This window comes from Aquarana catesbeiana, linkage group LG13 (assembly GCF_042186555.1).
Source record: "Aquarana catesbeiana isolate 2022-GZ linkage group LG13, ASM4218655v1, whole genome shotgun sequence".
Lineage (NCBI taxonomy): Eukaryota > Metazoa > Chordata > Amphibia > Anura > Ranidae > Aquarana > Aquarana catesbeiana.
In genome coordinates this window covers 236562151-236588799 of record NC_133336.1, presented here as the reverse complement: position 1 = coordinate 236588799, position 26649 = coordinate 236562151, and the positions used below count along the sequence as shown (strand labels likewise).

The window sequence follows — 26649 nt, the reverse complement described above, 5'->3', positions numbered from 1 at the left end:
TATGAACATCAGCGCCATCAAGTGGGTTTATTTTTTTCCAAAACCTCTCTAAGAAAATATAACTCATTTTGGCCACTAGATGGAGCTGTCGATCATAGGAATGAATCTATTACAGACGATACAGGGAAAATTCGCTCAGCCTGCATGAATGTTTGTGACATTCGTCCAGCGAATGTTTTATAAATAGAGTTAGAGTTCGTTTTTCCTTCTGTCTTCAAGGGGTTAAGCAAAAAAAAAGTCCACAACGCTTTGTCTGTACAGGTTTATTGAAGGCCGATTTGATCCAAAGCTTGGTCTGGGGCCCCGGGGCCCTCCCTGCAGTCATTCTGTAACACCTCCAGTCCGTCGTCACAGCAATGAATGACTTATGATTGTATCGCTGTTTCTATAATCTGATCGATCTAAACACAATTGGATTAATTGACAAAGTAGCTCAGCACTGCCGATCAATGCAAAACGATCAATAATGCCCCATCCTAGTGGATCGACTCTGAATGTCTGAATCGATTAGAAAGGAAGTTATGGCTAATCAACTGTTTGCAGATTCTAATGTTTTTTGATCACTCGAAAAAAAAAATTGATGCGTGCATGGCTACCATCATAGAGGACTTCCTCTTGCTTCAGAGAGGCTTCCTCTTACTTCCTGTTGTGTCTCTGACACAGGAAGTGAAGGTAGTTCTCCTCAATGGGGACACAGCAATAAGAAGAAACAACGGAACACCGCTACAACCTCTGCTACGGCTCTAAATCCCATTGCTCCCGGGGGTCTCTGGAACCTCAGTAGTAGTGCACAATACTACAAAGAAAAGCCGGCACATCGGTATAAATCAGCATGTGGTTGTCCTTTATTGAACACAGTGGAATTCCCACGCGTTTCAGCCGTTAAGGCCAGCCTGAATGGCCAAAACACGTTGGAATTTTTATATAAAAAAATGCCACCGCACTTCGGCTATTTAGGCCTTTTCATGACTAAGGCCAACCTAAATGGACGAAACCTGTTGGAATTTTTATATAAAACATTCCATTGTGTTTTGGCTATTCGGGCCTTAATCACGGCTAAGGCCAACCTGAGTAGCCGAAACATGCTGGTATTTTTATATAAAAATTTCCAATGCATTTCAGCCATTCAAGCCTTAATCATTGCTAAGGCCAACCTGAGCGGCCGAAACACGTTGGTATTTTTATATAAGATTTTCCAAAGCATTTAGAACATTCAGGCCTTAATCATAGCTAAGGCTAACATGAATGGCTGAAACACGTTGGTATTTTTATTTTAAATAATGCCAACACATTTTGGCAGTTTAGGCCTTAATCATGGCTAAGGCTAGCCTAAGCGGCTGAAACATGTGGGTTTTTTTTTTATAACAATTTCCAAAGCAATTCAGCATTCAGGCTTTAATCATAGCTAAAGCCAACCTGAGCGGCCGAAACACGTTGGTATTTTTATATAAAAATTTCCACCACATTTCGACCATTCGGCCCTTAATCATAGCTAAGGCCAACCTGAGCGGCCGAAACACGTTGGTATTTTTATATAAAATTTCTAACGCATTTCGACCATTCGGCCCTTAATCATAGCTAAGGCTAACCTGAGCGGCCGAAACACGTTGGTATTTTTTATATAAAATTTCTAACGCATTTCGACCATTCGGGCCTTAATCAAGTACAATCAAGCAAGTACATAGAGCCAGTGATGACATCACTGGGTCTATAATAGGGTATGCAATGAAAATGTTTTATTTAAACATGTGAATTGATGAGGGGGGGAGGGGCGGAGCTAGGGAAGGCAAAATAGAAGCAGATCACTCACTACATGCCTAGTGGGTTGGTGTCAGGAGGAGAGGAGCAATGGCGTCACCCTAGGACAGGGCTACAAACACCTCCTTCTCTCCTCTTCTTCATAACATGGGGGAGGAGGGTTCTGTATTCCACACAGATAGCTGGGAACAGTGCTAACTGATAACAGTACAGCTCACAAAATTTCTGGCAGGATCAACAGATATTTTTTCCCCCACCATTACAGCATTAAAGAGACTTGTGGTTTTCTTTTGGTGAATGTCTGATATTTCTAGAGCTCCACCTACTGGCTATTCTCCACCTCTAGCAGCTATTTAGAGCTCCACCTAGTGGCTGTTCTTCATCTAGTGCCTCTTTAGAGCTCCACCTAGTGGCTGTTCCTCACCTAGTAGCTTTTTAGAGCTCTACCTAGTGGCTGTTCTCCCTCTAGCGGCTATTTAGAGCTCCACCTAGTGGCTGTTCTCCAACTATTGGCTGTTTAGAGCTCCACCTAGTGGCTGTTTAGAGCTCCACCTAGCAGCTATTCTCCATCTAGTAGCTATTTGGAGCTCCACCTAGCAGCTATTCTCCATCTAGTAGCTATTTGGAGCTACACCTAGTGGCTGTTGAGCTCCACCTAGTGCCTGTTCTCCATCTAGTGGCTCTTTAGAGCTCCACCTAGCAGCTATTTTCCATCTAGTGGCTATTTAGAGCTCCACCAAGTCTCCATCTAGTGGCTTTTTTAGAGCGCCACCTAGTGGCTCTTCTTCACCTAGTATCTATTTAGAGATCCACCTACTGTCAATTTTCCACCTAGAAGCTATTTAGAGCTCCACCTAGTGGCTGTTCTTCACCTAGCAGCTATTTAGAGCTCCACATACTGGTTATTCTTCACCTAGCGGCTATTTAGAACGCCACCTAGCGGCTGTCTTATTCTGCCCTGAAGAATAAGCTTGAATTGAATGAAAACTGGTCATATAAAATGTCCCCAAAACATTGGAAGACTTACTACTGCTGACAGCTTCCAGCATTTTAATGGGCTCCTTAGGCGCTGAACTACCAGCTACGCAGTATATGTCCTACATAAGACTTGAAAGTTAAAGAAGAAGTTTAGTAAAAGGAGTGCAAAGCAGTCCTGGAACAAGGTCCTTTAGCACTTAAGAAAAATAATAAAAAAAAGGGCCAAAAGTGCGCCCCTTCCCCCATGAGCTACTCCAGCAGCACAGGTCACAGGTCCTGCCCTACTGCTGCCCCCTTCCTGCTAAAGTGGCCTCTTCTGCCTACCCCACAGCCATGGCATGGGGTCAGTCACCTTACAGCCATTGTAGGTGGCAGTATAACCCCCACAATGGATTGAGCACAAGCCTTGCTTCCTGCGGGTAGCAGTATAACCCAACAATGATTGATCCTAAACTTTGCGGGGCTATACTGCCACCTACAGGAAGCAAAGTTTGGGTTATACGGCCACATACAGGATTAAAACTTGCTACCTGTAGGTGGCAGTATAACCCTACAATGTTCAATTGCAAGCCTTGCTACCTGTAGGTGGCAGTATGATCCTACACTGATTGATCACAAACATTGCTACCTGTAGGTGGCAGTATAACCCTATAATGTTCAATTACAAGCCTTGCTTCCTGTAGGTGGCAGTATAACCCAACAATGATTAATCCTAAACTTTGCGGGGCTATACTGCCACCTACAGGAAGCAAAGTTTGGGTTATACGGCCACATACCGGATTAAACCTTGCTTCCTGTAGGTGACAGTATAACCCTACAATGTTCAATCATAAGCCTTGCTACCTGTAGGTGGCAGTATAACCCTATAATGTTCAATTACAAGCCTTGCTTCCTGTAGGTGGCAGTATAACCCTACAATGTTCAAATATAAGCCTTGCTTCCTGTAGGTGGCAGTATAACCCCACAATGATTGATCCTAAACTTTGCGGTGCTATACTGCCACTTACAGGAAGCAAAGTTTGGGTTATACTGCCACATACAGGATTAAACCTTGCTTCCTGTAGATGGCAGTATAACCCTATAATGTTCAATTACAAGCCTTGCTACCTGCAGGTGGCAGTATAATCTTACAATAATTGACCACAAGCCTTGCTTCCTGTAGGTGGCAGTATAACCATACAATGAATGACCACAAGCCTTGCTTCCTGTAGGTGGCAGTATAATCCTACAATGATTAACCACAAACCTTGCTTCCTGTAGGTGGCAGTATAACCCATCACAAAACTGGTTACATTCACAAAAAATAAAAAAAACTTTAGGAAAACAATGGCGGGGTTCCTGGAAGTCTGTAAAAAGGCGACAGGCACTGGATTTATCACAATTCCATGGGGGGGGGGGGGTTCAGTGCATCACTACATTACAACAGGTACACTTTAAAATCGCATAGAAAAATGTCCGTCCAATATAAAAAAAAAAAATAACATTAAAAATAGGAAACGATAAAAAGAGGAAACGAAGGTCATAACTTAAAGATTTCATCCTCGTGATCTCGGAGGGTGGAGGTGCGGGTAGTCACTGTTAAGGGGACCGGTCCGAGTAATGAGCGTTGCTGAGTCTGTGGGGAGCCCTCCCGAGACCTGCCAAGACCGGGACTTTGGTAGCCGCCCCTGCCGGGCGCTGCGTCTTCCTCGGCACCCCTGAGGAACAAAAGAAAAAAAACACAAAAATTATTCAAATCTCATAAAATATGACATCAAACGTCCATCAATCTGCTGTCTGTAGCTTTCAATGCAATGATCCCTGGTGATCCTGCCATTCAGGAGGATGGGGAGATCCGTGAAGCTATTTTATCCATCTTGCTCGGATGGATAAGCAATAAGTATCAGAAGCGCTGTAGCAGTTGACCTTTTTCTGGAGAAAATGCTGCTCTGAGCTCCCTGCAGTGCCGGAGATATGTGTGGCATTTGGTTATGAGGTCTCTACTGAAGGGCAGATCAGCTGCACAGAATTCTAATCCTCCTCTTCCCTAAAGAGGTCACATGACCACCACCTCCTCTTCAGACCTGTAACCACTGAAGCGAGCCCACAGCAGCGTTTTCTCCAGGAAAAGAGAAACTCATTCCTTTTAAAACTGTCTTTTATCTCTCCCAGCAAGACGGTCTTTAGAAAGAATTATGAAGTATGGAGCCTTCCCCCTTGACCCTTCCCCCTTCCCGCTCTGCTGATAACAGGACTGTGGCTTAGTGGTTAGCACTGCTGCCTTTCAGTGCTAGGGTCCCAGGTTCAAATCCCAGCAAGGATACTACCTACGTGGAGTTTGCATGCTCTCTATTTGCTTATTAGGGGCTTAGTGGTTAGCACTGGGGTCCTAGGTTTAAGACCCAGCTATCTATACGGAGTTTGCATGATCTCCCTGAGGCTTAGTTGTTAGCCTTGCAGTGCTGTGATCCTAGATTCAAATCCCAGCCATGATGCTACCTAAAGGAGTTTGCATAGTGGTTAGCACTGGGGACCCAGGCAGGTTATTAACTACATGGATTTTCCCTGTTTTCCCTGTTTTCCCTGTTTTCCCTGTTTTCCCTGTTTTCCCTGGGCTTGCTAGTGGCCTCGAGGTTAGCACTGCTGCCTCGCAGCACTGTGGTCCTAGGTTCAAATCCCAGCCAGGATGCTATCTACATGGAGTTTGCTTAGTGGTTAGCACTGGGCGTCCCAGGTTTAAGACCCAGACAGGATGTTATCTACATGGAGTTTGAATGTTTTCCCTGTGGCTTAGTGGTTAGCACTGCTGCCTTGCCGTGTTGTGGTCCTAGGTTAAAATCCCAGCCAGGATGCTATCTACATGGAGTTTGCATATTTTCCCTGTGCTTGCTAGTGACTTAGTGGTTAGCACTGCTGCCTTGCAGCACTGGTGTCCCAGGTTCATAATCCCAGCCAGGATGACACCTACATGGAATTTGCATGTGCTTACTGGTGGGTTAGCACTGTTGACTTGCAGCACTGTGGTTCCAGGTTCAAATCCCAGCCAGGATGCTATCTACATGGAGTTGGTTTGATGGTTAGCACTGGGGTCCCAGGTTTAAGACCCAAGCAGGAAGCTATCTACATGGTGTTTGCATGATCTCCCAGTGCCTGTTAGTTGCTTAGTGGTTAGCACTGGGGTCCCAGGTTTAACACCCAACCAAGATGTCATCTACATGGGGTTTGCATGTATTCCCTGGGCTTGCTAGTGGCTTAGTGATTAGCACTGTTGCCCTGCAGCACTGTGGTTCCAGGTTCAAATCACAGCCAGGATGCTGTCTACATGGAGTTTGCATGTTTTTTCCAGTGGTTAGCATTGCTGCCTCACAGCACTGTGGTTCCAGGTTCAAATCCCATTTCACAGCCAGGATGCCATCTACATGGAGTTTGTTTGATGGTTAGCACTGGGGTCCCAGGTTTAAGACCCAGACAGGATGCTATCTCCATGGAGTTTGCATGATCTCCCAGTGCCTGTTAGTTGCTTAGTGGTTAGCACTGGGGTCCTAGGTTTAACACCCAACCAAGATGTCATCTACATAGGGTTTGCATGTTTTTTCCCGTAACGAAGTGATTAGCACTGCTGCCTTGCAGCACTGTGGTTCCAGGGCCAGGATGCTATCTACATGGAGTTTCATATTTTTCCCTGTGCTTGCTAGTAGCTTAGTGGTTAGCACTGCTGCCTTGCAGTACTGTGGTCTAAGGTTCAAATCCCAGCTAGGACGCCATCCACTGGGAAGTTTGTATGTTCTCCCTGGGCTTGCTAGTGGGTTAGCACTGGGTCCCAGGTTTTAGACCCAGCTAGGTTGCAATCTACATGGAGTTTGCATGCTCTCCCTGCGGCCTAGAGGTTAGCACTGCTGACTTGCAGCACTGTGGTTCTGGGTTGAAATGCCAGCCAGGATGTTATTTACATGGAGTTTGCATGTTCATCCAGATGCTGGGCAGCTGGAAATACGGCAGTGCTAACCAGCTTACTGGTTAGCACTGCTGCCTCACAGTACTGTGGTTCCAGGTTCAAATCCCAGCCAGGATGCCATCTACATGGAGTTTGCCATGCTCTCCCTATGCTTGCTAATGTTGGCACTCCAATTTCCTCCCATACTACAAAGCCATGCTGGTAGATAACTGGGGCCTGTTTAGGGTAAACAAGGCAGCACCACCTTTGACAACTCTCACCTTTTATTTTTTTCAAGGACCAAAAGAAAACAAGAATGGTCCCCTTGTTTGTCAGAGCCAATAAGAGAAGAAGATAAGAGACTATGCAGTCTAAACAAGATACAAAACACGGTCTGCCATCTAGTGGTTATAATTGGTAATGCATGTTGTTGTTTTTCAGCCTATTCTTGGCTGAGAAGTGACAGTTATGGACACACATGGAGGGAGATTTGGCTGCACAGCAGGTCCTGAGGTCTCTTTATCTTCCTTTCTCTCTCTGTCCGCCGTATTTCCAGCTGCCCAGCATCTGGATGTCACGCATTGAATCGCACATCACGGATTCCGTGGTGCGGTGAGGCGGAGATGACACCTACACGGCTATTAAAGAAGCTGTTAGCGGCTCTGCTTATGAAAGCCGCCTGTACACCCGACTTCCTTCCTCCTGATCCATCACAGATAACAGGAGGTATTCATCATTGAGAGAACAACAAAGTGCAGCTCAATCTATGCCGGGGACTGGATGCTGGTGGAGGGAAGAAGAGGACCCATCATCAGGAGATGGGAGGCATGACAAAGCGTCACTACACACCGCCGGGGGGTGCACAGTGTGCAAAGGATGACTTGCTAGGTGCTCAATTGTGAGGATGGGTTACTGAGACATGTATGCATTATATTGAAAGGGGAGTTGCAGAGCCAGCCAGGATAAGTTCCTTTAGCACCCAAGGATGAAAAAAGTGAACCCCTTCATAAGCTGTGGATTAATTCAGGCAGTTCCTGCCCTTTTTCTTGCTCCTTCTCCTACTGGGGTGAAGGCGGTTGTCCCTTTGCTACCCCTTGGTCGGGCCAAGGGGTGGAGCTGCAGAGCCGAGATAAGTTCCTTTAGCACCCAAGGGTGAAAAAGTGCATCCACCTCCATAAGCTGTGAACTAATTCAACAGTGTAGGTTGCAGGTCCTGCCCTTTTTTTTTTGCTCCCCCTCCTACTGAACTGAGGGCAGCTGCCCTTTGCTATCTCTTGGCTGGGCCAAGGGGTGGGAGCTGCGGTGCTGGGATAAATTCCCTTAGCACCCAAGGGTGAAAAAGTGTACCCACCTTCATAAGCTGTAATAGGATTCAATAGCCTAGGTTGCATGCTCTGCGCTTTTTTGTGCCCCCCCTCCCTTCTTCTGAAGTGAGGGAGGCTGTACACTTTGCCATCTCTTGGCCAGACCAAGCGGTGGAGCTGCAGTGCTAGGATAAGTTTCTTTAATACCCAAGGGTGAAAAAGTGCACCTCCCTTAATAAGCGGTAAATTAATTCAACAGTATAGGTTGCAGGCTCTGCCCTTTTTGTGCTCCCCCTCCTACTGAAGTGAAGGCAGCTGCCCCTTTGCTATCTCTTGGCTGGGCCAAGGGGTGGGAGCTGCAGTGCTGGGATAAATTCCCTTAGCACCCAAGGGTGGAAAAGTGTACCCACCTTCCTAAGCTGTAATAGGATTCAATAGCCTAGGTTGCACGCTCTGCCCTTTTTTGTGCCCCCCCCCCCTCCCTTCTTCTGAAGTGAAGGAGGCTGTACACTTTGCCATCTCTTGGCCAGACCAAGGGGTGGAGCTGCACTGCTAGGATAAGTTCCTTTAACACCCAAGGGTGAAAAAGTGCACCTCCCTTAATAAGCGGTAAATTAATTCAACAGTATAGGTTGCAGGCTCTGCCCTTTTTGTGCTCCCCCTCCTACTGAAGTGAAGGCAGCTGCCCCATTGCCATCTCCTGGCTGGACCAAGGGGTGGGAGCTGCAGTGCTGGGATAATGAACTAATTCAACAGTGTAGGTTGCATGTCCTGCCCTTTTTTGAGCTCCCCCTGCTACTGAAGTGATAAGCGGTAAATTAATTCAACAGTATAGGTTGCAGGCTCTGCCCTTTTTTGTGCTCCCCTCCTACTAAAGTGAAGGTGGCTGCCCCTTTGCTATCCCTTGGCCTGAGCCAAAGGGATGGGAGCTGCAGAGCAGGGATAAGTTCCTTTATCACCCAAGGATGAAAAAGTGCAACTCCCCCTACTCCATAAGCTGTGAACCAATTCAACAGCCTAGGTTTCAGGCCCTGCCTTTTTTGTGCCCCTCCTTTCTGCTGAAGTGAAAGAGGCTACCCCTTTGCTATCCCTTGGCGTGGCGTGGGGGCTGGGGTGCCGGGATCTGTTCTTTTAGCACCCAAGGGTGAAAAATGCACCCTCCTCCATAAGCTGTGAACTAATTCAACAGTATAGGTTGCAGGCCCTGCCTTGTTTGTGCTCCCCCTCCTACTGAAGTAAAGGTGGCTGTTGCTCTCCTCTGCTATCCGTTGGCCGGGTCGGGGGGGCTGCAGTTCCGGGAAAAGTTCCTTAAGCACCCAAGGTTAAAAAAGTGCAACCTCATCCTTCAAAAGCTGTAAACTAATTCAAGAGTATAGGTGGAAAGTCCTGCCATTTTTGTGCTCCCCCTCCTACTGAAGTGAAGGCAGCTGCCCCTTTGCTATCCCTTGGATGGGCCAGTGGGATCTGCAGTGCTGGGATAAGTTCTCTTAGCACCCAAGGGTGAAAAAGTCTACCCACCTCCATAAGCTATGAAGCGATTTAACAGCCTAGGCTGCAGGCCCTGCCCTTTTCTGTGCTCCCCCTCCTACTGAAATGAAAGCGGTTGCCCCTTTGCTACCCCTTGGTCCAGCCAAGTGGTGGGGGCTGTAGTGACGGGATAAGCTCCTTTAGCACCCAAGGGTGAAAAAGTGCACCCACCTCCATAAGCTGTGAATGGATTCAACAGCATAGGTTGCAGATCCTGTCCTTTTTTGTGCTGAAATGAAGGCGGCTGCCCCCATTGCTACACCGTGGATGGTCCAGTCATCACTCAGGGTGGAGGAGGGGCCAAGATTTGAATATCGCAAGTAGAGGAGCTCCCTGTCCACTAATTGTTGCCTGGATGTTTTAATATTTGCATAACTCCTCCCACTCATCAGGACAGAGGGCTCTGGAGGGGAGTACTGAGGCAGGGGGCTGTGATGTTTTCAGGAAGCTGTGTATAGGCCCCTCCCACCAGCCATGACCTGCCTGCATTGCATAGAGAAGCACAGAGACCCATATTGTCAGATAAGCCCGGACTTACAGGCTCTCCCCCTCCCGGATCTTCTTCACGGCGGCCCTCTTGGACACCCGGATCCTGGTGTCCAGCTTGCTCATGAAGTCACTGGCTGACACCTCGTCCCTGTGCTCGGCATGGGAGGCGCTGCGGTGAGGGCGGCTCTTCTCCTCCTTCTTCTCCGGCCCCTCCCCGCTCTCCTCCTCCACTTCCTCGACGCCGACCCCGTTGGACAGCTCCGGCTGCTCGGTCAGGACGGGGATACTGAGGTGCTTCTTCAGGAAGATGGAGTCGTTGGTGTAGAGGCGATTGGCTCGTTTGATCTGCTCCATCTGTAGGGGGGAGGGGGGATGGGTGGAGATTAGTGCCTGCCGCAAAATATGATTCGCTGCAAATAGACAAAGCTTTGGTCTTAGCTCTGGTGTCCCCAATATGAGGGTTCCCTGTACTTCCTGTATCAGATACAACACAGGAAGTGAAGAGAAATCTGCTCTTAGCTGTCACAGGAACAGGGAGATTTCCCTTCACTTCCTGTTCTGGTGACAACTGTTGAGATTGTAATACAGGGGGAGTGTGGAAAAGTGTGTATAGATGGAGGGGAGGGGGGGTTGGTATAGATGGGGGCAAAAGGATTGGAAGAAAAGGGCAAAGTGGGCAGGTGGGCATAGATAGGGGCAGAAGAGATTCCCCCGTATCTCAGTACAGTGACCCCCCCCACACTCACCGTGACCCCATATCTCAGTATAGTGACCCCCGCACTCACCGTGACCCCGTATCTCAGAATAGTGACCACGTATCTCAGTATAGTGACCCCGTATCTCGGTATAGTGACCCCGTATCTCGGTATAGTGACCCCCACACTCACCGTGACCCCGTATCTCAGTATAGTGACCCGCAGACTCACCGTGACCCGGTATCTCAGTATAGTGACCCCCACACTCAACGTGACCCCGTATCTCAGTATAGTGACCCCATATCTCAGTGACCCCGTATCTCAGTATAGTGACTCCCGCACTCACTGTGACCCCGTATTTCAGTATAGTGTCCCCGTATCTCAGTATAGTGACCCCCGCACTCACCGTGACCCAGTATCTCAGTATAGTGTCCCCGTATCTCAGTATAGTGACCCCCACACTCACCGTGACCCCGTATCTCAGTATAGTGACCCCCACACTCATCGTGACCCCGTATCTCAGTATAGTGACACCGTATCTCAGTATAGTGACCCCCGCACTCACCGTGACCCCGTATCTCAGTATAGTGACTCCCGCACTCACTGTGACCCCGTATTTCAGTATAGTGTCCCCGTATCTCAGTATAGTGACCTCCGCACTCACCGTGACCCCGTATCTCAGTATAGTGACCCCCGCACTCACCGTGAACCAGTATCTCAGTATAGTGTCCCCGTATCTCAGTATAGTGACCCCCACACTCACCGTGACCCCGTATCTCAGTATAGTGACCCCCACACTCATCGTGACCCCGTATCTCAGTATAGTGACACCGTATCTCAGTATAGTGACCCCCGCACTCACCGTGACCCCGTATCTCAGTATAGTGACTCCCGCACTCACTGTGACCCCGTATTTCAGTATAGTGTCCCCGTATCTCAGTATAGTGACCTCCGCACTCACCGTGACCCCGTATCTCAGTATAGTGACCCCCACACTCAACGTGACACCGTATCTCAGTATAGTGACCCCCGCACTCACCGTGACCCCGTATCTCAGTATAGTGACCCCGTATATGAGTATAGTGACCCCCACACTCACCGTGACCCCGTATCTCAGTATAGTGACCCCGTATCTCAGTATAGTGACCCCCACACTCACCGTGACCCTGTATCTCAGTATAGTGATCCCGTATCTCAGTATAGTGACCCCTGCACTCACCGTGACCCCGTATCTCAGTATAGTGACCCCCACACTCAACGTGACCCCGTATCTCAGTATAGTGACCCCATATATGAGTATAGTGACCCCCGCACTCACCGTGACCCGTATCTCAGTATAGTGAACCCTGCACTCACAGTGACCCCGTATCTCAGTATAGTGACCCCATATATGAGTATAGTGACCCTCACACTCACCGTGACCCCGTATCTCAGTATAGTGACCCCGTATCTCAGTATAGTGACCCCCACACTCACCGTGACCCTGTATCTCAGTATAGTGACCCCATATATCAGTATAGTGACCCCGTATCTCAGTATAGTGACCCCCGCACTCACCGTGACCCCGTATCTCAGTATAGTGACCCCATATCTCAGTATAGTGACCCCCACACTCACCGTGACCCTGTATCTCAGTATAGTGACCCCATATATCAGTATAGTGACCCCCACACTCACCGTGACCCCGTATCTCAGTAAAGTGACCCCCAAACTCACTGTGACCCTGTATCTCAGTATAGTGACCCCCGCACTCACCGTGACCCCGTATCTCAGTATAGTGACCCCCAGACTCACCGTGACCCCGTATCTCAGTATAGTGACCCCATATATGAGTATAGTGACCCCTGCACTCACCGTGACCCCGTATCTCAGTATAGTGACCCAGTATCTCAGTATAGTGACCCCTGCACTCACCGTGACCCCGTATCTCAGTATAGTGACCCCGTATCTCAGTATAGTGACCCCCGAACTCACTGTGACCCCGTATCTCAGTATAGTGACCCCCGCATCTCAGTATAGTGACCCCATCTATGAGTATCGTGACCCCGTATCTCAGTATAGTGACCCCTTATATGAGTATAGTGACCCCCACTCTCACCGTGACCCCGTATCTCAGTATAGTGACCCCCGCACTCCCCGTGACCCTGTATCTCAGTATAGTGACCCCGTATCTCAGTATAGTGACCCCCGCACTCACCGTGACCCCGTATCTCAGTATAGTGACCCCGTATCTCAGTATAGTGACCCCCGCTCTCACCGTGACCCGGTATCTCAGTATAGTGACCCTGTATCTCAGTATAGTGACCCCCGCACTCACCGTGACCCCGTATCTCAGTATAGTGACCCCATATATGAGTATAGTGACCCCCGCTCTCACCGTGACCCGGTATCTCAGTATAGTGACCCTGTATCTCAGTATAGTGACCCCCGCACTCACCGTGACCCGGTATCTCAGTATAGTGACCCCATATATGAGTATAGTGACCCCCGCACTAACCGTGACCCCGTATCTCAGTATAGTGACCCCGTATCTCAGTATAGTGACCCCTGCACTCACCATGACCCTGTATCCCAGTATAGTGACCCCATATATGAGTATAGTGACCCCCGCACTAACCGTGACCCCGTATCTCAGTATAGTGACCCCGTATCTCAGTATAGTGACCCCCGAACTCACCGTGACCCCGTATCTCAGTATAGTGACCCCGTATCTCAGTATAATGACCCCCACACTCACCGTGACCCTGTATCTCAGTATAGTGACCCCCGCACTCACCGTGACCCCGTATCTCAGTATAGTGACCCCGTATCTCAGTATAATGACCCCCGCATTCACCGTGACCCCGTATCTCAGTATAGTGACCCCATATATAAGTATAGTGACCCCTGCTCTCACCGTGACCCCGTATCTCAGTATAGTGACCCCCACACTCACCGTGACCTCGTATGTCAGTATAGTGACCCCGTATCTCAGTATAGTGACCCCGTATCTCAGTATAGTGACCCCATATATGAGTATAGTGACCCCCGCATCTCAGTATAGTGACCCCCGCATCTCAGTATAGTGACCCCCGCATCTCAGTATAGTGACCCCATATATGAGTATAGTGACCCCCACACTCACCGTGACCCCGTATCTCAGTATAGTGACCCCATATATGAGTATAGTGACCCCCGCACTTACCGTGACCCCGTATCTCAGTATAGTGACCCCCGCACTCACCGTGACCCTGTATCTCAGTACAGTGACCCCGTATCTCAGTACAGTGACCCCGTATCTCAGTATAGTGACCCCGTATCTCAGTATAGTGACCCCGTATCTCAGTATAGTGACCCCGTATCTCAGTATAGTGACCCCATATATGAGGAGGTGAGTTGCCATCTAGATAAAGGAAGGCCCGTAGACGTGGTGTATCTGGATTTTGCAAAAGCATTTGACACAGTTCCCCATAAACGTTTACTGTACAAAATAAGGTGCGTTGGCATGGACCATAGGGTGAGTACATGGATTGAAAACTGGCTACAAGGGCGAGTTCAGAGGGTGGTGATAAATGGGGAGTACTCAGAATGGTCAGGGGTGGGTAAAAATGTAAAATAATGCATTTGGGTGGCAAAAATATGAATGCAATCTATACACTGGGGGGAGAACCTCTGGGGGAATCTAGGATGGAAAAGGACCTGGGGGTCCTAGTAGATGATAGGCTCAGCAATAGCATGCAATGCCAAGCTGCTGCTAATAAAGCAAACAGAATATTGGCATGCATTAAAAAGGGGATCAACTCCAGAGATAAATCGATACTTCTCCCGCTCTACAAGACTCTGGTCCGGCCAAACCTGGAGTATGCTGTCCAGTTCTGGGCACCAGTCCTCAGGAGGGATGTACTGGAAATGGAGCGAGTACAAAGAAGGGCAACAAAGCTAATAAAGGGTCTGGAGGATATTAGTTATGAGGAAAGGTTGCGAGCGCTGAACTTATTCTCTCTGAAGAAGAGACACTGAGAGGGGATATGATTTCAATTTACAAATACTGTACTGGTGACCCCACAATAGGGATAAAACTTTTTCGCAGAAGAGAGTTTAATAAGACTCGTGGCCACTCATTACAATTAGAAGAAAAGAGGTTTAACCTTAAACTACATAGAGGGTTCTTTACTGTAAGAGCGGCAAGGATGTGGAATTCCCTTCCACAGGCGGTGGTCTCAGCGGGGAGCATTGATAGCTTCAAGAAACTATTAGATAATCACCTGAATGACCACAACATACAGGGATATATAATGTAATACTGACACATAATCACACATAGGTTGGACTTGATGGACTTGTGTCTTTTTTCAACCTCACCTACTATGTAACTATGAGTATAGTGACCCCCAGACTCACCGTGACCCCGTATCTCAGTATAGTGACCCCATATCTGAGTATAGTGACCCCCGCACTTACCGTGACCCCGTATCTCAGTATAGTGACCCCATATATGAGTATAGTGACCCCCGCACTCACCGTGACCCCGTATCTCAGTATAGTGACCCCCGCATCTCAGTATAGTGACCCCATATATGAGTATAGTGACCCCCACACTCACCGTGACCCTGTATCTCAGTATAGTGACCCCGTATCTCAGTATAGTGACCCCTGCACTCACCATGACCCTGTATCCCAGTATAGTGACCCCATATATGAGTATAGTGACCCCCGCACTAACCGTGACCCCGTATCTCAGTATAGTGACCCCGTATCTCAGTATAGTGACCCCCGAACTCACCGTGACCCCGTATCTCAGTATAGTGACCCCGTATCTCAGTATAGTGACCCCATATATGAGTATAGTGACCCCCACACTCACCGTGACCCCGTATCTCAGTATAGTGACCCCATATATGAGTATAGTGACCCCCGCACTTACCGTGACCCCGTATCTCAGTATAGTGACCCCCGCACTCACCGTGACCCCGTATCTCAGTATAGTGACCCCCGCATCTCAGTATAGTGACCCCATATATGAGTATAGTGACCCCCACACTCACCGTGACCCCGTATCTCAGTATAGTGACCCCCGCACTCACCGTGACCCCGTATCTCAGTATAGTGACCCCGTATCTCAGTATAGTGACCCCCGCACTCACCGTGACCCCGTATCTCAGTATAGTGACCCCCGCATCTCAGTATAGTGACCCCATATATGAGTATAGTGACCCCCACACTCACCGTGACCCCGTATCTCAGTATAGTGACCCCGTATCTCAGTATATTGACCCCCGCACTCACCGTGACCCCGTATCTCAGTATAGTGACCCCCGCACTCACCGTGACCCCGTATCTCAGTATAGTGACCCCATATATGAGTATAGTGACCCCCGCTCTCACCGTGACCCCGTATCTCAGTATAGTGACCCCGTATCTCAGTATAGTGACCCCCCGCACTCACCGTGACCCTGTATCTCAGTATAGTGACCCCGTATCTCAGTATAGTGACCCCGTATATGAGTATAGTGACCCCCGCTCTCACTGTGACCCCGTATCTCAGTATAGTGACCCCATATATGAGTATAGTGACCCCCGCTCTCACCGTGACCCCGTATCTCAGTATAGTGACCCCATATATGAGTATAGTGACCCCCGCTCTCACCGTGACCCCTTATCTCAGTATAGTGACCCAGTATCTCAGTACAGTGACCCCCGCACTCACCGTGACCCCGTATCTCAGTATAGTGACCCCCGCATCTCAGTATAGTGACCCCATATATGAGTATAGTGACCCCCGCACTTACCGTGACCCCGTATCTCAGTATAGTGACCCCCGCATCTCAGTATAGTGACCCTAATATATGAGTATAGTGACCCCACACTCACCGTGACCCCGTATCTCAGTATAGTGACCCCGTATCTCAGTATAGTGACCCCCGCACTCACCGTGACCCCGTATCTCAGTATAGTGACCCCGTATCTCAGTATAGTGACCCCCGCTCTCACCGTGACCCCGTATCTCAGTATAGTGACCCCGTATCTCAGTATAGTGACCCCCAGACTCACCGTGACCCCATATCTCAGTATAGTGACCCCATATATGAGTATAGTGACCCCCGCACTTACCGTGACCCCGTATCTCAGTATAGTGACCCCTGCATCTCAGTATAGTGACCCCGTATCTCAGTATAGTGACCCCGTATCTCAGTATAGTGACCCCCGCACTCACCGTGACCCCGTATCTCAGTATAGTGACCCCGTATCTCAGTATAGTGACCCCCGCACTCACCGTGACCCCGTATCTCAGTATAGTGACCCCATATATGAGTATGGTGACCCCCGCTCTCAACGTGACCCCGTATCTCAGTATAGTGACCCCGTATCTCAGTATAGTGACCCCCCGCACTCACCGTGACCCTGTATCTCAGTATAGTGACCCCGTATCTCAGTATAGTGACCCCATATATGAGTATAGTGACCCCCGCTCTCACCGTGACCCCGTATCTCAGTATAGTGACCCCCGCACTCACCGTGACCCTGTATCTCAGTATAGTGACCCCGTATCTCAGTATAGTGACCCCATATATGAGTATAGTGACCCCCGCTCTCACCGTGACCCCGTATTTCAGTATAGTGACCCCATATATGAGTATAGTGACCCCCACACTCACCGTGACCCCGTATCTCAGTATAGTGACCCCGTATCTCAGTATAGTGACCCCCGCACTCACCGTGACCCCGTATCTCAGTATAGTGACCCCGTATCTCAGTATAGTGACCCCCGCACTCACCGTGACCCCGTATCTCAGTATAGTGACCCCCGCATCTCAGTATAGTGACCCCATATATGAGTATAGTGACCCCCACACTCACCGTGACCCCGTATCTCAGTATAGTGACCCCATATATGAGTATAGTGACCCCCGCACTTACCGTGACCCCGTATCTCAGTATAGTGACCCCCGCACTCACCGTGACCCCGTATCTCAGTATAGTGACCCCCGCATCTCAGTATAGTGACCCCATATATGAGTATAGTGACCCCATATATGAGTATAGTGACCCCCACACTCACCGTGACCCCGTATCTCAGTATAGTGACCCCGTATCTCAGTATAGTGACCCCCGCACTCACCGTGACCCCGTATCTCAGTATAGTGACCCCGTATCTCAGTATAGTGACCCCCGCACTCACCGTGACCCCGTATCTCAGTATAGTGACCCCATATATGAGTATAGTGACCCCCACACTCACCGTGACCCCGTATCTCAGTATAGTGACCCCGTATCTCAGTATATTGACCCCCGCACTCACCGTGACCCCGTATCTCAGTATAGTGACCCCATATATGAGTATAGTGACCCCCACACTCACCGTGACCCCGTATCTCAGTATAGTGACCCCATATATGAGTATAGTGACCCCCGCTCTCACCGTGACCCCGTATCTCAGTATAGTGACCCCGTATCTCAGTATAGTGACCCCCCGCACTCACCGTGACCCTGTATCTCAGTATAGTGACCCCGTATATGAGTATAGTGACCCCCGCTCTCACCGTGACCCCGTATCTCAGTATAGTGACCCCATATATGAGTATAGTGACCCCCGCTCTCACCGTGACCCCGTATCTCAGTATAGTGACCCCATATATGAGTATAGTGACCCCCGCTCTCACCGTGACCCCTTATCTCAGTATAGTGACCCAGTATCTCAGTACAGTGACCCCCGCACTCACCGTGACCCCGTATCTCAGTATAGTGACCCCCGCATCTCAGTATAGTGACCCCATATATGAGTATAGTGACCCCCGCACTTACCGTGACCCCGTATCTCAGTATAGTGACCCCCGCATCTCAGTATAGTGACCCTAATATATGAGTATAGTGACCCCACACTCATCGTGACCCCGTATCTCAGTATAGTGACCCTGTATCTCAGTATAGTGACCCCCGCACTCACCGTGACCCCGTATCTCAGTATAGTGACCCCGTATCTCAGTATAGTGACCCCCGCACTCACCGTGACCCCGTATCTCAGTATAGTGACCCCATATATGAGTATAGTGACCCCCGCTCTCACCGTGACCCCGTATCTCAGTATAGTGACCCCGTATCTCAGTATAGTGACCCCCAGACTCACCGTGACCCCATATCTCAGTATAGTGACCCCATATATGAGTATAGTGACCCCCGCACTTACCGTGACCCCGTATCTCAGTATAGTGACCCCTGCATCTCAGTATAGTGACCCCGTATCTCAGTATAGTGACCCCCGCACTCACCGTGACCCCGTATCTAAGTATAGTGACCCCGTATCTCAGTATAGTGACCCCCGCACTCACCGTGACCCCGTATCTCAGTATAGTGACCCCATATATGAGTATGGTGACCCCCGCTCTCACCGTGACCCCGTATCTCAGTATAGTGACCCCGTATCTCAGTATAGTGACCCCCCGCACTCACCGTGACCCTGTATCTCAGTATAGTGACCCCGTATCTCAGTATAGTGACCCCATATATGAGTATAGTGACCCCCGCTCTCACCGTGACCCCGTATCTCAGTATAGTGACCCCCGCACTCACCGTGACCCTGTATCTCAGTATAGTGACCCCGTATCTCAGTATAGTGACCCCGTATCTCAGTATAGTGACCTCGTATCTCAGTATAGTGACCCCCGCACTCACCGTGACCCCGTATCTCAGTATAGTGACCCCATATATGAGTATAGTGACCCCCGCACTCACCGTGACCCCGTATCTCAGTATAGTGACCCCATATGTCAGTATAGTGACCCCTGAACTCACAGTGACCCCGTATCTCAGTATAGTGACTCCGTATCTCAGTATAGTGACCCCCGCATTCACCGTGACCCCGTATCTCAGTATAGTGACCCCCGCACTCACCGTGACTCCGTATCTCAGTATAGTGACCCCATATATGAGTATAGTGACCCCCGCTCTCACCGTGACCCCGTATCTCAGTATAGTGACCCCCACACTCACCGTGACCCCGTATCTCAGTATAGTGACCCCGTATCTCAGTATAGTGACCCCCCGCACTCACCGTGACCCTGTATCTCAGTATAGTGACCCTGTATCTCAGTATAGTGACCCCCGCTCTCACCGTGACCCCGTATTTCAGTATAGTGACCCCGTATCTCAGTATAGTGACCCCATATATGAGTATAGTGACCCCCGCTCTCACCGTGACCCCGTATCTCAGTATAGTGACCCCCGCACTCACCGTGACCCTGTATCTCAGTATAGTGACCCCGTATCTCAGCATAGTGACCCCATATATGAGTATAGTGACCCCCGCTCTCACCGTGACCCCGTATCTCAGTATAGTGACCCCATATATGAGTATAGTGACCCCCGCTCTCACCGTGACCCCGTATCTCAGTATAGTGACCCCCGCACTCACCGTGACCCTGTATCTCAGTATAGTGACCCCGTATCTCAGCATAGTGACCCCGTATCTCAGTATAGTGACCCCATATATGAGTATAGTGACCCCCGCTCTCACCGTGACCCCGTATCTCAGTATAGTGACCCCCGCACTCACCGTGACCCTGTATCTCAGTATAGTGACCCCGTATCTCAGTATAGTGACCCCGTATCTCAGTATAGTGACCCCCGCTCTCACCGTGACCCCGTATCTCAGTATAGTGACCCCCACACTCACCGTGACCCCGTATCTCAGTATAGTGACCCCGTATCTCAGTATAGTGACCCCCGCACTCACCGTGACCCCGTATCTCAGTATAGTGACCCCGTATCTCAGTATAGTGACCCCCGCACTCACCGTGACCCCGTATCTCAGTATAGTGACCCCGTATCTCAGTATAGTGACCCCGTATCTCAGTATAGTGACCTCGTATCTCAGTATAGTGACCCCCGCACTCACCGTGACCCCGTATCTCAGTATAGTGACCCCATATATGAGTATAGTGACCCCCGCACTCACCGTGACCCCGTATCTCAGTATAGTGACCCCATATCTCAGTATAGTGACCCCCGAACTCACAGTGACCCCGTATCTCAGTATAGTGACTCCGTATCTCAGTATAGTGACCCCCGCATTCACCGTGACCCCGTATCTCAGTATAGTGACCCCCGCACTCACCGTGACTCCGTATCTCAGTATAGTGACCCCATATATGAGTATAGTGACCCCCGCTCTCACCGTGACCCCGTATCTCAGTATAGTGACCCCCACACTCACCGTGACCCCGTATCTCAGTATAGTGACCCCGTATCTCAGTATAGTGACCCCCCGCACTCACCGTGACCCTGTATCTCAGTATAGTGACCCTGTATCTCAGTATAGTGACCCCCGCTCTCACCGTGACCCCGTATTTCAGTATAGTGACCCCGTATCTCAGTATAGTGACCCCATATATGAGTATAGTGACCCCCGCTCTCACCGTGACCCCTTATCTCAGTATAGTGACCCAGTATCTCAGTACAGTGACCCCCGCACTCACCGTGACCCCGTATCTCAGTATAGTGACCCCCGCATCTCAGTATAGTGACCCCATATATGAGTATAGTGACCCCCGCACTTACCGTGACCCCGTATCTCAGTATAGTGACCCCCGCATCTCAGTATAGTGACCCTAATATATGAGTATAGTGACCCCACACTCATCGTGACCCCGTATCTCAGTATAGTGACCCTGTATCTCAGTATAGTGACCCCCGCACTCACCGTGACCCCGTATCTCAGTATAGTGACCCCGTATCTCAGTATAGTGACCCCCGCACTCACCGTGACCCCGTATCTCAGTATAGTGACCCCATATATGAGTATAGTGACCCCCGCTCTCACCGTGACCCCGTATCTCAGTATAGTGACCCCGTATCTCAGTATAGTGACCCCCAGACTCACCGTGACCCCATATCTCAGTATAGTGACCCCATATATGAGTATAGTGACCCCCGCACTTACCGTGACCCCGTATCTCAGTATAGTGACCCCTGCATCTCAGTATAGTGACCCCGTATCTCAGTATAGTGACCCCCGCACTCACCGTGACCCCGTATCTCAGTATAGTGACCCCGTATCTCAGTATAGTGACCCCCGCACTCACCGTGACCCCGTATCTCAGTATAGTGACCCCATATATGAGTATGGTGACCCCCGCTCTCACCGTGACCCCGTATCTCAGTATAGTGACCCCGTATCTCAGTATAGTGACCCCCCGCACTCACCGTGACCCTGTATCTCAGTATAGTGACCCCGTATCTCAGTATAGTGACCCCATATATGAGTATAGTGACCCCCGCTCTCACCGTGACCCCGTATCTCAGTATAGTGACCCCCGCACTCACCGTGACCCTGTATCTCAGTATAGTGACCCCGTATCTCAGCATAGTGACCCCATATATGAGTATAGTGACCCCCGCTCTCACCGTGACCCCGTATCTCAGTATAGTGACCCCATATATGAGTATAGTGACCCCCGCTCTCACCGTGACCCCGTATCTCAGTATAGTGACCCCCGCACTCACCGTGACCCTGTATCTCAGTATAGTGACCCCGTATCTCAGCATAGTGACCCCGTATCTCAGTATAGTGACCCCATATATGAGTATAGTGACCCCCGCTCTCACCGTGACCCCGTATCTCAGTATAGTGACCCCCGCACTCACCGTGACCCTGTATCTCAGTATAGTGACCCCGTATCTCAGTATAGTGACCCCGTATCTCAGTATAGTGACCCCCGCTCTCACCGTGACCCCGTATCTCAGTATAGTGACCCCCACACTCACCGTGACCCCGTATCTCAGTATAGTGACCCCGTATCTCAGTATAGTGACCCCCGCACTCACCGTGACCCCGTATCTCAGTATAGTGACCCCGTATCTCAGTATAGTGACCCCCGCACTCACCGTGACCCCGTATCTCAGTATAGTGACCCCGTATCTCAGTATAGTGACCCCGTATCTCAGTATAGTGACCTCGTATCTCAGTATAGTGACCCCCGCACTCACCGTGACCCCGTATCTCAGTATAGTGACCCCATATATGAGTATAGTGACCCCCGCACTCACCGTGACCCCGTATCTCAGTATAGTGACCCCATATGTCAGTATAGTGACCCCTGAACTCACAGTGACCCCGTATCTCAGTATAGTGACTCCGTATCTCAGTATAGTGACCCCCGCATTCACCGTGACCCCGTATCTCAGTATAGTGACCCCCGCACTCACCGTGACTCCGTATCTCAGTATAGTGACCCCATATATGAGTATAGTGACCCCCGCTCTCACCGTGACCCCGTATCTCAGTATAGTGACCCCCACACTCACCGTGACCCCGTATCTCAGTATAGTGACCCCGTATCTCAGTATAGTGACCCCCCGCACTCACCGTGACCCTGTATCTCAGTATAGTGACCCTGTATCTCAGTATAGTGACCCCCGCTCTCACCGTGACCCCGTATTTCAGTATAGTGACCCCGTATCTCAGTATAGTGACCCCATATATGAGTATAGTGACCCCCGCTCTCACCGTGACCCCGTATCTCAGTATAGTGACCCCCACACTCACCGTGACCCCGTATCTCAGTATAGTGACCCCGTATCTCAGTATAGTGACCCCCCGCACTCACCGTGACCCTGTATCTCAGTATAGTGACCCTGTATCTCAGTATAGTGACCCCCGCTCTCACCGTGACCCCGTATTTCAGTATAGTGACCCCGTATCTCAGTATAGTGACCCCATATATGAGTATAGTGACCCCCGCTCTCACCGTGACCCCGTATCTCAGTATAGTGACCCCGTATATGAGTATAGTGACCCCCGCACTCACTGTGACCCTATATCTCAGTATAGTAACCATTTATCTCAGTATAGTGACCCCCAGACTCACCGTGACCCCGTATCTCAGTATAGTGACCCCCGCATCTCAGTATAGTGACCCCATATATGAGTATAGTGACCCCCGCACTCACCGTGACCCCGTATCTCAGTATAGTGACCCCATATATGAGTATAGTGACCCCCGCACTCACCGTGACCCCGTATCTCAGTATAGTGACCCCGTATCTTAGTATAGTGACCCCCACACTCACCGTGACCCCGTATCTCAGTATAGTGACCCCATATATGAGTATAGTGACCCCCGCACTCACCGTGACCCCGTATCTCAGTATAGTGACCCCGTATCTCAGTATAGTGACCCCGTATCTTAGTATAGTGACCCCCACACTCACCGTGACCCCGTATCTCAGTATAGTGACCCCATATATGAGTATAGTGACCCCCGCACTCACCGTGACCCCGTATCTTAGTATAGTGACCCCCGCACTCACCGTGACCCCGTATCTCAGTATAGTGACCCCGTATCTTAGTATAGTGACCCCCGCACTCACCGTGACCCCGTATCTCAGTATAGTGACCCCATATATGAGTATAGTGACCCCCGCTCTCACCGTGACCCCGTATCTCAGTATAGTGACCCCATATATGAGTATAGTGACCCCCACACTCACCGTGACCCCGTATCTCAGTATAGTGACCCCATATATGAGTATAGTGACCCCCGCACTCACCGTGACCCCGTATCTCAGCGCCAGGCCCTGTAGGGTGTCCCCCGGCTCCACCAGGTGCTCCACCCTCCGGACTCGGGCCGGGGAGTACTGGGATTGGACCAGACTTCCATAGGAACGGGTCCTGGTACCTCGGAGGAGCCCGGAGCCCCCCGGGGAGGAGGAGGACGAGGACATGGCTGACAGATCTCCCCTCACATGATTTCTTCTTCTTCTTCTAATTGAATTCCCCTGACAGGAGGAGGGGGAGCGGACACTACAGGGTCACATGACCTCCCCCTAGTGTGCGGCTCCCCTCCGCCGCAGAAGTGCTGACAGCAGCTGGCCAGAGGTGTCAACGCCGGGCGGGGAATGCCGGGAAATGTAGTCCGGAGAAGGGGAGGGGGCGGGACCACAGGAAGGCGTCCAGCGCGCCCCGCCCCCGGGGGGAAGTCACGTGTCGGTAGTGTACGGAAGGAGGGACTACATCTCCCAGAGGGCAGTGCGGCCAGGTTGTACGGAAGCCGGTGTGCAGAGGAGAAAAATGTCGTTTAAGAGAGAGGGGAACGATGGGAGCCAACTGAATGTACTGAGGGTGAGAGGAGGGGGACCTGGGGGGGTCTGTGGGGTGAGGGGTAAGTATGGGGGGGAGAGAGAGAGATGGAAGGGTATATAGATTCTGGGACTGGACGGTATCAATATGGGGAAGGGGTGCTTGGTATAAATGGAGGAAGTAGAGAGGGGATGGGGGATATGTAGGTATAAATGGGGGGAGGGGGAGTGGGTCGGTATTAATGGGGGGAGGGGGAGCGGGTTGGTGTAAATGGAGGGGGGGAGCGGGTTGGTGTAAATGGAGGGGGGGAGTGGGTCGGTATAAATGGGGGGAGGGGGAGCGGGTCGGTATAAATGGGGGGAGGGGGAGCGGGTCGGTGTAAATGGGGGGGGGGGTCGGTGTAAATGGAGGGGGGGGAGCGGGTCGGTGTAAATGGGGGGGAGGGGGAGCGGGTCGGTATAAATGGGAGGGGGGGGAGCGGGTCGGTGTAAATGGGGGAGGGGGGGAGCGGGTCGGTGTAAATGGGGGGAGGGGGAGCGGGTCGGTGTAAATGGGGGGAGGGGGAGCGGGTCGGTGTAAATGGGGGGAGGGGGAGCGGGTCGGTGTAAATGGAGGGGGGGGGGAGCGGGTCGGTATAAATGGGGGGAGGGGGAGCGGGTCGGTGTAAATGGGGGGGGGGTCGGTGTAAATGGGGGAGGGGGGGAGCGGGTCGGTGTAAATGGGGGGAGGGGGGGAGCGGGTCGGTGTAAATGGGGGAGGGGGGGAGCGGGTCGGTGTAAATGGGGGAGGGGGGGGAGCGGGTCGGTGTAAATGGGGGGAGGGGGGGGAGCGGGTCGGTGTAAATGGGGGGAGGGGGAGCGGGTCGGTGTAAATGGAGGGGGGGGGAGCGGGTCGGTGTAAATGGGGGGGGGGGGAGCGGGTCGGTGTAAATGGGGGAGGGGGGGAGCGGGTCGGTGTAAATGGGGGAGGGGGGGAGCGGGTCGGTGTAAATGGGGGAGGGGGGGAGCGGGTCGGTGTAAATGGGGGGAGGGGGAGCGGGTCGGTGTAAATGGGGGGGGGGAGCGGGTCGGTGTAAATGGGAGAGGGGGGGAGCGGGTCGGTGTAAATGGGGGAGGGGGGGGAGCGGGTCGGTGTAAATGGGGGGAGGGGGGGGGGTCGGTGTAAATGGGGGGAGGGGGAGCGGGTCGGTGTAAATGGGGGGAGGGGGAGCGGGTTGGTGTAAATGGGGAAGGGGGGGGCAGGTTGGTGTAAATGGGGGAGGGGGGGGCAGGTTGGTGTAAATGGGGAGGGGGGGCAGGTTGGTGTAAATTGGGGATGGGGAGCGGGTCGGTGTAAATTGGGGATGGGGAGCGGGTCGGTGTAAATGGGGGGAGGGGGAGCGGGTCGGTGTAAATGGGGGGAGGGGGAGGGGGAGCGGGTCGGTGTAAATGGGGGAGGGGGAGCGGGTCGGTGTAAATGGGGGGGGGGAGCGGGTCGGTGTAAATGGGGGGGGGGGAGCGGGTCGGTGTAAATGGGGGAGGGGGGGGAACGGGTCGGTGTAAATAGGGGGAGGGGGGGGGAGCGGGTCGGTGTAAATGGGGGGGGGGGGGAGCGGGTCGGTGTAAATGGGGGAGGGGGGGAGCGGGTCGGTGTAAATGGGGGGAGGGGGGGGAGCGGGTCGGTGTAAATGGGGGAGGGGGGGCAGGTTGGTGTAAATGGGGAGGGGGGGGCAGGTTGGTGTAAATTGGGGATGGGGAGCGGGTCGGTGTAAATTGGGGATGGGGAGCGGGTCGGTTTAAATGGGGGGAGGGGGAGCGGGTCGGTGTAAATGGGGGGAGGGGGAGCGGGTCGGTGTAAATGGGGGAGGGGGAGCGGGTCGGTGTAAATGGGGGGAGGGGGAGCGGGTCGGTGTAAATGGGGGGAGGGGGAGGGGGAGCGGGTCGGGGTAAATGG

The 26649-nt window shown here is 51.3% G+C and overlaps 2 protein-coding genes across 5 annotated transcripts in view; one reads left to right on the top strand and one right to left on the bottom strand.

The window, feature by feature from the left end:
* Positions 1–248: 248 nt before the first annotated feature.
* LYSMD1 (LysM domain containing 1) lies at positions 249–24581 on the bottom strand. 2 transcript variants are annotated; one of them, XR_012237080.1, is made up of 4 exons: positions 24189–24581; positions 10019–10323; positions 2414–4433; positions 249–2246 (listed from the first exon to the last, which is right to left on the bottom strand). XR_012237080.1 is itself a non-coding variant. In XM_073609572.1 (3 exons), the coding sequence occupies exons 1-3, from the start codon at positions 24360–24362 to the stop codon at positions 4256–4258; spliced, it is 657 nt and encodes a 218-aa protein (XP_073465673.1). In that variant the 5' UTR covers positions 24363–24581; the 3' UTR covers positions 249–4255. The 2 variants fall into 2 exon arrangements, 1 of the variants encoding a protein (XP_073465673.1); XM_073609572.1 differs by having other exon boundaries at positions 249–4433.
* A 23-nt stretch (positions 24582–24604) lies between these two features.
* The window catches only part of SCNM1 (sodium channel modifier 1), a 62707-nt gene continuing 60662 nt past the window's right edge, over positions 24605–26649 (top strand). For all 3 annotated transcript variants that reach the window (XM_073609571.1, XM_073609570.1, XM_073609569.1), the window contains exon 1: positions 24605–24759. In XM_073609571.1, the coding sequence (XP_073465672.1) occupies positions 24709–24759 (51 nt within the window). In that variant the 5' untranslated portion in view covers positions 24605–24708. The remainder of the gene's footprint in view (positions 24760–26649) is intronic.